The sequence below is a fragment of the Xyrauchen texanus genome, chromosome 15 (genome assembly GCF_025860055.1).
Source record: "Xyrauchen texanus isolate HMW12.3.18 chromosome 15, RBS_HiC_50CHRs, whole genome shotgun sequence".
Lineage (NCBI taxonomy): Eukaryota > Metazoa > Chordata > Actinopteri > Cypriniformes > Catostomidae > Xyrauchen > Xyrauchen texanus.
This window is the reverse complement of record NC_068290.1, coordinates 1,395,842-1,407,843: the sequence shown is the minus strand read 5'-3', so window position 1 is coordinate 1,407,843 and position 12,002 is coordinate 1,395,842. Positions and strand designations below refer to the sequence as shown.

At 39.2% G+C, this 12,002-nt stretch overlaps 1 protein-coding gene across 2 annotated transcripts in view; it reads right to left on the bottom strand.

Moving 5' to 3' along the window:
* znrf2b (zinc and ring finger 2b) overlaps positions 1-11,737 on the bottom strand; it is a 55,793-nt gene extending 44,056 nt beyond the window's left edge. For both annotated transcript variants that reach the window (XM_052143739.1, XM_052143738.1), the window contains exon 1: positions 11,123-11,737. In XM_052143739.1, the coding sequence (XP_051999699.1) occupies positions 11,123-11,591 (469 nt within the window). In that variant the 5' untranslated portion in view covers positions 11,592-11,737. The remainder of the gene's footprint in view (positions 1-11,122) is intronic.
* Positions 11,738-12,002: the final 265 nt, after the last annotated feature.

Below are 12,002 nucleotides of genomic sequence, written 5' to 3'. Positions count from 1 at the left end.
TATCGGTCGACCTCTAGCACACAATATTAGTCAGTAAAACTAGAAAAATTGGTTTCCATTGCTCCTAATCATGTCCAGAGGTCATGGATACAATCTGTAGCATATAATCCCACGAATGTCTCTTGACTCATCCATACTGTCATTCCTGCATCCCATCACGATGAGTGCTCTTCCTGTTTATGTCCAGAAGCCAGAAGTTTATTTGTCCTTCTGTCCTACAAATCTCTTGACACAGAACTTTGTGCGGTGGCCAAACTCCATAACCTTGCCCCATTGAATTATGGGACATTTATTTTTCTTTGCAGATCTCTCACGCTACTCAATCGTTTTTGACCCAGGAAACCCCCTGAGAAACATCACAGAATGGGACGACATTAAAAATATAAATCTGCAAACTGTTTTGCACAATGATAATCACTCGTAATAGTAGATAAGTTGAGCTCCGCATTAATTAGCTCATTTTATATTTATGTAATATTTATGATCTGCAAGAAGCGTTGACATAATTTTTATGTCATGTTACCCATGATATTCGTAATGAAACCGTAGTGATAATACAGGAAAACCCAAACTATGGTCATAACAATCATCATTTTGTGGGTATCCAGTAATATTTTAGTGACCAATGACCATAATTGTTGTAGGCTAACCATTTGAATGTATTTATTATTATTTTATTTTTATTTATTTATTATAATTTTATTTTTATTTATTTATTTTTGTATTTATTTTTGGACCGAAACAATGATTTTACTATAGTAATATTTTATTAACCATGATTGTTGTAGGCTAACCATTTTAATGTATTTATTTATTATTTTATTTATTTATAATAATTTTATTTTTATTTATTTATTTATGTATTTATTTTTGGACCGAAACAATGATTTTACTATAGTAATATTTTATTAACCATAATTGTTGTAGGCTAACCATTTTAATGTATTTATTTATTATTTTATTTATTTATTTATTATAATTTTATTTTTATTTATTTATTTTTGTATTTATTTTTGGACCGAAACAATGATTTTACTATAGTAATATTTTATTAACCATGATTGTTATAGTCTAACCATTTTAATGTATTTATTTATTATTTTATTTATTTATTATTATTTTATTTGTATTTATTTATGTATTTATTTTTGGACAGAATTAATTATTTTACTATAGTAATATTTTAGTGACCATGATTGTTGTAGTCTAACTTTTATTTATTTATTTATTATAATTTTATTTTTATTTATTTATTTTTGTATTTATTTTTGGACCGAAACAATGATTTTACTATAGTAATATTTTATTAACCATAATTGTTGTAGGCTAACCATTTTAATGTATTTATTTATTTTATTTTATTTATTTATTTATTTATTATAATTTTATTTTTATTTATTTATTTTTGTATTTATTTTTGGACCGAAACAATGATTTTACTATAGTAATATTTTATTAACCATGATTGTTATAGTCTAACCATTTTAATATATTTATTTATTATTTTATTTATTTATTATTATTTTATTTGTATTTATTTATGTATTTATTTTTGGACAGAATTAATTATTTTACTATAGTAATATTTTATTAACCATAATTGTTGTAGGCTAACCATTTTAATGTATTTATTTATTTTATTTTATTTATTTATTATAATTTTATTTTTATTTATTTATTTATTTTTGGACCGAAACAATGATTTTACTATAGTAATATTTTATTAACCATGATTGTTGTAGTCTAACCATTTTAATGTATTTATTTATTATTTTATTTATTATTATTATTTTATTTTTATTTATTTATGTATTTATTTTTGGCAGAAACTATGGTTTTAATCCCATGGTTTAACTATAGATTATTATATCGTGGTTACTATGGTTTTACTACAAATACCATGGTATTATTTGTATTATTGTTTTTCTATATAAGTACTATGGTTTACTGTCGAAAAATAATGGCAAATTTATTTGAGGGAATGCAAAATTATTTTAAAAAATATAATTAAATGTATTGCCCTGTCCTGTAAGGGGCTCCACAATTTTAATTGGATTTATATATTTGTATTTTTTTTTTTACTTGTGCATTATTTTCTTTGTTGAATTGCTTTGGGAAGATCTTGAGGAAAGTTAATAATAATAATAATAATAATAATAATAATAATAATAAGTCAACAACATAGACTGAAATTGGGCATAATGTGCCCAATATGGTATGAATGATTTAAAACCAAGTTTTGTTTTTTGGGGGGATTATTGTCAAATTCAAAAAAGAGAAAATTATATAAGAGGAAGTATTTGAAAGCATTTAATCAACTGGATTATCCAAAATAGGCATTACAATATGGTTATTTAATATATGAACAATTCTTTATTTTTATAATAATACGAGGGTGAGTAAATAATGACAGACAACAATTAATCCTGGTTGGACAAAACCTGAACCTCAGAACGACTTTTGTACAAAACATCATGATTCACAGACTGAACCTGTTTAAAGTGTCTCTACAAAAGTTCCCAAATATTCAACTGTGTAAATGCCTTCAAGGGGAGTGTGGAGTCAGTCAAGCCTCAGCAAGAGATCCAAAACTATCAATGCAAGTAACAACAAGCCTGAAAGCGAGAACCTCAGTGCAACACATATGTACCTCAGCGCTAGAGCTAGCTGGTATATACGATAATATTCACGTATTTGCTTTGAAATGACTTGAAATAGTGATTTAATCTCAAGCAAACATTGCTTAGCCACATTCACACATCTAACTTTCCATCTTTTATCCATCTGGCAACCATTCAGACATCAACAGCAATGAAACTCTGATGTCATTTGGCAGAACGTTCCAGTGTATGCCTCATCCCCAAAGGAGGATGTTACCATATCTTAAGTAATGAAATGACTTACTGTTCCTGTAAGGAATTTTTTGTCTCCAGAATCACAGGTGTTCAACGGAGGGTGCGTTATTTGTTGGACAAAAGCAAAAAAGATGGCCGACGCCCCTTCGCTCTTTTCCATCGGTGAGAACTGAAGCCGCCAGTGTCCCGATATGGCGCTGACATCTTGGGACTTGAGTCTGCGCAGTTGCGATTTCGGGACCAGACCTGCGCAGTAGTGAGCAGGAAGTAAAGCCGCGAAATCAAGGCCCCGCCCTCACTCTCGCTGAATCAATCGCAAGCACACGCCCCTGCACTTTTGACTTTTGACTTATGACGGTGTGAAATAATTAATTATAGAAATTTAGATATTACATTTAAAGCTCCAATCTCCTCAGTCCTCCGAAGATCCCGAAAAAAAGTCAGTTGGTGCTTCAGTGACTATTTCACTCAGAGAACCTGTCAATCACAGCTGTCAATCATGATGTCACAGCAGCGTTTTTATAGCATCAAATAACTAAAAACAAACTTATTTTGAAAACAAACACTTGAAATGACATCAACGTGATAGAAACGACAGTAAATGACAGAAACTATCTTTGGAAAAAAGATATGTGAAGTGTAATTTAATTGTTTAGTTGGTCTCACGTCCCGTTGAATAACATGGGGAGGCGGGGTTTATGACCTATACTAGGACCAGCCACCGGGGGGCGATCGAGACGTTTTGGCTTCACTTTTGAGGGCTTGTGCAGCACACTTGCTATACACCAATTATATATGTTTGACTAGGGTTGGGTTAGCATGTTGTACAGCCTTTTTGCTAATATAGATTTATAGCAAAAATGTAGATGGCCAAGCACACCGACGGCATGTAAGGCCGGACAGCACGGATTATAACATTATGAAAAGCAGCATTAAAATTGTTCATATTAAAATACAAATAACTATACATTTTGATCAATAGGTGGCACTGCCACCAAATTTATGGGATGCTGTCAGGATGTGGTAAGATTAACATTTACCAAGTTTCATGCCAATATGGCAAAGCGTTGCTGAGATATGGCCATAGATCTTTATTGGCGTGTTGCCATGTTATTCGTCGATGCGCGACACGAGAACGATTTGGTTTATCAAATAAAATGTCGTAACTTTGTGTCATGAGTGTCCATAGATGCATGCAAAGTTTCATGCAAGTTGGACTTGAGGATTAGGAGTTTGAAAAAGTGGGTTTTCAATTAAATAAAAAAATGGCGGACAGGAAGTATGACCAACAATAAAAAATATGGTATCATCATACTTGATTCAAGGAATTTAAAGAGAGCAGTCACAGGACAATAGGCCAAATTAATCAAATGTTCTAAGCAATTTGACACATTGTTATAACTTTTGACCACTAGGTGGCGCAGACCCCAAACTTTACAGGTATCCTCAGGGCATGGCCCCAATGACACATACCAAAAATGCATTTGTAATTGGACCAAGAGACATTACTTTGGGACCAAAGTTAAGTTGAGAGAGAGAGAGAGAGAGAGAGAGAGAGAGAGATAGCGAGATAGATAGACAGATGCTGATACAGATCCAAGGCTGGTAGTCAGCATCTTTACTTGCTGAGCTACCCAGGCCCCCTAAAACTAATTATATAACCACTCCACCGATTTCATATGAGCAAACTATAGTATTGGCGAGTCGTTGAGGACATCTACTTTGTGTATTACACAAGTAATTTCTCCAACAGTTGTTTACAGACCGATTGTGTCACTTTTAATTGACTATAATCACAATTCCAGTGGATCAGAAGTTTACAAGTTAACGGTGCCTTAAAGCAGCTTGGAACATTCCAGAAAATTATGTCAAGCCTTTAGACAATTAGCCACTTAGCTTCTGATAGGAGTTGTAATGAATTGGAGGTGAACCTGTGGATTTACTTTAAGGCCTACCTTCAAACTCAAGTGCCTCTTTGCTTGACATCATGGGACAATCAAAAGAAATCAGCCAAGATCTCAGAAAAAACATTGTGGACCTCCACAAGTCTGGATCATCCTTGGGAGCAATTTACAAATGCCTGAAGGCGCCGCGTTCATCTGTACAAACAATAGTACACAAGTATAAACACCATGTGACCACACAGTCATCACACCGCTCAGGAAGGAGACGCATTCTGTCTCCTAGAGATGAACGTAGTTTGGTGCGAAAAAGTGCAAATCAATCCCAGAACAACAGCAAAGGACCTTGTGAAGATGCTGGAGGGAACGGGTAGACGAGTATCTATATCCACAGCAAAACGAGTCCTATATCGACATAACCTGAAAGGCTCAGCAAGGAAGAAGCTGCTGCTCCAAAACCACCATAAACAAGCCAGACTACAGTTTGCAAGTGCACATGGGGACAAAGATCTTACTTTCTGGAGAAATGTCCTCTGGTCTGATGAAACAAAATGTAACTGTTTGGCCATAATGACCATCGTTATATTTGGAGGAAAAAGGGTGAAGCTTGCAAGCTGAAGAACAGCATCCCAACCGTGAAGCATGAGGGTGTCAGCATCATGTTGTGGGGGTGCTTTGCTGCAGGAGGGACTTCACAAAATAGATGACATCATGAGGAAGGAACATTGTGTGGATATATTGAAGCAACATCTCAAGACATCAGACAGGAAGTTAAAGCTCGGTTGAAAATGGGTCTTCCAAATGGACAATGCTATGCTACCAAATACTAACAAAGTGTATGTAAACTTCTGTTTGCAAAACAGCATTCTTCCACCTGAGAAACATTGCTAAATTATGGCACATGCTCTCGATCACTAAAGCCGAAAAATGTATTAATGCGTTCATGACCTCAAGACTAGATTACTGTAATGCATTACTGGGAGGATGTCCAGCAAGTTCAATAAACAAACTTCAATTGGTTCAAAATGCAGCAGCCAGAGTGCTGACGAGAACCAAGAAATATGGTCATATTAGCCGCATTTTATCATCGTTACATCGGCTACTAAATCAGCGTTCTCGTTTCAGAAATGACGTTTCAGAACGGCGCTTTCTGCAAAAACCCTGGAACAAACAGTTTACTTGAGTGCAAGTAAACTTGGTCATTGAGAGTGCAAAATAATCATGTTTTTACCAATATTACTTTTTTTTGTGCAAAATCGTAACTAATATTATAAGTGAACCTCAAGGAACACGTTTAAGTGATAAAAAAACTAAAAAGGTCATGACGGTCCCCTATAAATATGCAAAGCTCTTTGCACAGACAGATGGTTTATCCATTAAAACATGGAGTTTGAATTACGCCGCAGGAACACAACGAGGAGCTCGACTACAGACCCGCCCCCAACCCGACAATAAAAGCTAAATGTCTTATTGATATTTGTTATCAGAGCAGAGGAACCTTGTTCTAACACCAAAAATAATAAATATGTATGTCTATTTTTAAGAGTAACTACCGTGTCACTGAATCGCTTATAGAGATAAAATAATGAATAACAAATGTGAATCATATTTTTAAATAATTGTATTATTTTTTTTTATAAATAATAAGAATAAAAGATTATCCAGCACAACTCATGCCAACATTTCTGAGTCAAGGCTCGCCAATTTGCAAACAAGCATTGTGAATAATCCAGCGCTTTGAGAACAATGTTCTCCAAAGACAAATATGAAGGATTGTGTGCATAATATATTGAAAAAATATTCAAGAAATCCGGTCAAATGTCGTGTGTAAAGGGCAAGGACGTCACGCTCTTAAAAAACGTCATGGGTCTGTAGGAATACTGCGGTAAACAGTTAGTCAACACCACTCGCCGCTGTATCCACAGATGCAAGTTCAGACTTTACTGTGATAATGGCTGGCGGTGAAGCCGCTAGTGGGCGTTCCCACTACTGGTTGCCTAGTAACGTTTATAAATGACATTCACGGATGTCATTCCATTGCTCTTGACAGCTAATCGCTTTTCTTGGCGCTAAAAACAAACATTTTGGAGGGAAAAGACTAAATATAAATGGAATCAGTACATAAAATTCTTTATATCAAAGATGAATGAGAAACAAGGTGTGCCGTTTGCCATAGCGGCTGTTTATCTGCGGCGAAAACACAAATGCCGGTCTGTCAGGGTCCATAAAATCATTAAATGTCAGAGTCAGCACGGCGAGTACCATCACGTGATCTCTCCCATCTTCTCTCCTATTGGCTGTCGCTTCCGTTAGTCGCTCTTCATTTGAATAAAGTCGCGTCGCTGGACACGCCCACACTTGTCACCAACGAACTGCGCTCTCATTGAAAATGAATGGGATGGTGTCGGTGTCGCGCGCGCGATGTCGCTGGCAGTGTGTACGCAGCTTTAGAGACACAACTTACACCATAGCTGCCTATGTTATTGAGAATTTCTCGAGTTTTGATCAATTTACTTCAACAAAATCTATAGCCAAAATATTGTTTCAAGTCAGTCAGCCCTCAATTTATCTTTGCTTTTGCTGTAGCTAACTTTATAACTAGCGGGTTGACGTGCCGAAAACCCAGTGACGGTTCTCTCGGACCAATCAGTGATCCATCTAGTATCGTCTCAGCTCACTAGGACCATCGAACGAAGTGGTACTAAAAAAGTACCAGGTACTATCCACAGTGGAAAACCCCAAAAAAGTGAGAAGAGTTGAGTCCCACCGTGCAGTGGAAAACCCCCATAAGCTTTCAAACACTACCTAATGTGTTGATCAAGACTGTAGTTATTCATATTTTATATTAATATTTGTTTATTTATTTTCAAGGGCCTGCCGACCTTTAAGCATCCGAGCTAACGGGTTAACGCTAATGATTTCTCTTGTGCTACAAATGTTGCTGGCTTGCTGCACAAACCACCGATGAAACCAGATCCAGATATTTAGTTCAGTTCATCAGCACAGATTTCCTCCTCACGCACATGGAAACTCTGCTCGGCTGCACCTGCTGCATTACTTGATAAATGTCCCCTGCAGGACAAGATGCACGGTTATGTGCACACTCAGGACACCTGACGTGTGAGTTCATACTGTCCACTCTCATTAGAACACACACACACACACACACACACTTATAAACACAGACAGCGAGTTGTGTGTATACGTTAAACACACTTCCCCATTCTCACAGCGAGGGCTCTGCAGTCAGTCAGGAAGTGTATGTTGTGGCTGCCCTTTGCTCGGTCTGTTTTTCTAACTTGACTTTGACTCAACAGGTTTTGTGTTGTGCTCTTTACCGGAACGGCTTCGCCCACTGACTGGTGAATGATCGCTGCTGTGTACCAACTTCTCTGTGTATGTTTTTTCATAAGGTGCACATGTTGACCTGTTTTCAGCAGATAGTAGTAAATAGCCTGTTTGTGGTAGAGACGCATCTTCCTGCCCTGGATTAAAGGTTCAAACGGTTCTGTTGGTACGTGTTTGGTTTGGTCAAATCTAGAGGTGGTTGAGGAGAGTCCCCTGTTCACTGTGTACTTTGAGAGTAGTGTCAGATATGCGCTATGCAAATGTAACATTCGTTAATTCAAATACACGGTGTGGTCGGATTCGATCATTGAGGCTGAGGCTGATAATAAGCATAACATTCAATTAGCATTCATTTACCTTGGAGCAACCACCCCCCCCGAATCTGCCACTGGTCAGTCAAACCGGTATCCTGCCTAAATCTCATCCCATTGGTTGAGTCAATGTTGTTATGTCCCAACACTGTCATTTTACCTTTATCTGAGTATTCTGGCTATAAACAGCATCCATTATCTCTCAAAGCAGCCTCGGGTCTCTCCTTCAATGTTTGTTTTGTTTTGTGCACATATAAATGTCACCTATAATAGAACAATTCTGATGTACTGAAAGACACACAATGCCGAGTCTCAGTTCCCCTTAAAAAAGTCCCTAGCCACAGTAGGTTAAAAGACAACGTTTTTTTTTTTCCAACAATGTTTAAAGATTAACTTCAAATCACAAGCGAGAATTCGTATTAACCCGTCACGGACTTAAAGTTCAATCCAGGCCTTTCTGCGCCGCCCCAGTAACTGCCATCCCACCTGCCTTTACACTGGATCTGTATTTATGTTGATATTGTGGTTATAGATGACCTGGACATGCTCTTGACAGATTTCGTGAAATGCACAACACCACCGAATTGCTTACACTTGCCCAAAATACATGTTTATGAAACATTAGGCTAGAGTGCAAATTCTGAGAAACACAGCAAATACAAAAAGACCCACATGGTCACTGAACTACTCGGCTCAAACTCTTCTTCACACCTGATACGATCACTTCAAAACCACAACCTGCAGCTTCCTTTGCATGTCAGCCTTCTGTCACCGCTTCTGCAGCGTGTTGTTGCACTGGCGTAAAACATGTCAAGTGCCAAGCACCTTCAAGTCTGTGCTTGCAACACTTCACATAATTATAATTGCACAACATGTTGTAGTTCACCCAAAAATGTAAACGCTGTCATCATTTACTGACCCTCAAATTGGATTCACTTATCCAAACCTGCATGACTGTATTCTTCCATGGAACACAATAGGAGATGTGCAGCTGAATGCTAGCAATGGTGACCGTTCACTTTCATTGCATCTTGTTTTTAAACTATTAAAGAGAAAGGTGACTAAAGGCCCGGGTATAGCCTGTTCGCGAATTCTGGAAAATCGGAGTAAACTTTGGCCTTAAGGCCCTGGTGAACCTCGTTTTTTCCTGCATTCGTAATCGGATCGCGCCAGTCAACTGCGTTGCCTTTCAAAGTACATTAATTTGAACATGAGCGATTACGAATGCGTCAGATGCATGCGCACTACGTCTGCTTTGTGATACTCTTTTAGTAGTCAACGACAGGCCCGGGTTAACTTAGTTTTTATGCGTTCCGGATCAGATTGACTCTGTTTGACTGCGTTGCCTTTCAAAGTATACTAATTTGACCGCGGGCGATTACGAATGCGTCAGATGCATGCTCAATACGTCTGCTTTGTGATACTCTTTTAGTACGGTCAACGACAGGCCCGGGTAAACTTTGTTTTTATGCGTTCCGGATGGGATTGCCTGTTCGACTGCGTTGCCTTTCAAAGTAAACTTTGACCTTAAGGCCCTGGTGAACCTAGTTTTTTCCCGCATTCGTAATCGGATCGCGCCAGTCAACTGCGTTGCCTTTCAAAGTAAACTAATTTGACCGTGAGCGATTACAAATGCGTCAGATGCATGCGCACTATGTCTGCTTTGTGATACTCTTTTAGTACAGTCAACGACAGGCCCGGGTAAAGTTTTTATGCATTCCGGATTGCCCCGGTTCGACAGCGTTGCCTTTGAAAGTAAACTCATTTGACCGCGAGCGAATAGTCACGCGTTCGACTCATGCGCTCAATGACTGCTTTGTGATGCACATAGACGAGGACTGTCCACGTGTTGAAAAACTGTCCGCGCAGACTGTGCTGATGACGGAATTGGCTTCACACATGCTATGCGTGTTCCAATCAGCAACGCGAACAACCAAAATATACTTTAGCCTTAAGACCCGGTCGACCGCATTGCCTTTCGAAGTACATTAATTTGACCGCGAGCGATTACGAATGTGTCAGATGCATGCGCGCTATGTCTGCTTTGCGATACTCTTTTAGTACAGTCAACGACAGGCCCGGGTAAACTTTTTATGCGTTCCGTATTGCACCTGTTCGACCGCGTTGTCTTTCAAAGTAAACTTATTTGACCGCGAGCGAATAGGCATGCGCTCGACGCATGCGCACAATGACTGCTTTGTGATGCGCATAGACGAAGACTGTCCGCATGTTGAGAAACTGTCCGCGTAAGCCCAGGTAAACGTAGCTTTTCCGCATTCTGGATCGGGTCACGCCTGGTCCGTCAACCGTGTTGCCTCATTTGTCCGATTATGAACGCATTAGATGTTGTGCACTATGACTGTTTTGTGACACTCTTTTACTTCAGTCAACCACAGACGCATGCGATGACGACGACGCACACAGTTGAGGACTGTCAACCAAACTTCATTTTTCCATGCTCTGTGCTTCAACTTATTTAACCATTACGAACACGTTAGACACATGCGCACTATGATTGCTTTGTGATAGACTCCGGCGCATGCGCCGATGATGTACACAGACAAAGACAGGTTTGGAACAACATAAATGTGAATAAATGATTGACAGAGTTTTCATTTTTGGGTGAAACTTCAAAGCATAAAAGGTTGGACACAAACTTTGATATCTGGCCGCAAAGGTTGACTTTGAACTATAACTTTGGGCTTACCTCCAAAGAGATGAGGCGACAGGTGAGCAGGTAGAGATCCGATCAACAGTCTCGGAGTCCCGGCTGACCGCTCTCTGTCTGCGGCGTTCTCCTCCGGTGTGCTGTTACCGGACTCCTGAGAACTATACGCTGCAGAGTTCGGTATATTAATGCCCGACTGCGGTCTGACGCCCGGGCCGGTACCACCAACAGCCCCTACAGATCGCGTCCTGTGACCGATATAATGAGCGGCCACCGCCGCAGATGATGATGATGATGATGATGTCGCACCTGACGCGCCGTGCCCGTGATATCTCATCGCCACCGCCGCCGTTCGGCCGTTGCTGTTACTCGACGCCGTGCCCGACGGCAAATCCGAGCCCGAGTACGCCCGCGTGCGCCCGTTGGCCGCGGGACTGCTCTGTTTGACGCCCATGCCAACTGACGCTCCCCTCAGATTGTGATTTGTAATTATTAAAGACAAAAACATAAACACACACACACACTGGCAGCGGACGGGAAGCGTCCAACTGTCACATTTGACGCGTCCTGCGCTGCGACGCAACAAACGCGTCCGAGAAACTTTTTGCGACAGTTGATACAAACTAAACGCTTTGGAAATGAAAAGCAGTACGTGCCGAGTGCGAAAGCGAGAGGGGCGGGGCTTCTCCACTGACGTCATAAGCCCGGGGAACAGCGCTCAATCATATGCCGCTCTCCAGTTTCGTCATCATGTCAGCCTGTTGTTGTTGTTGTTGTAGCTTGTGTTTCCCACAAGCCCTTGGTGACTCGCTGTGGTTTATTTACTGGCACATTTAAGTGTTTTTTTTAGTCTACAGGGGCTAAGGGTGTAAATCACTTGAATAATTGTATTTCTTGACTGTATTTAAGGTGTTATGCT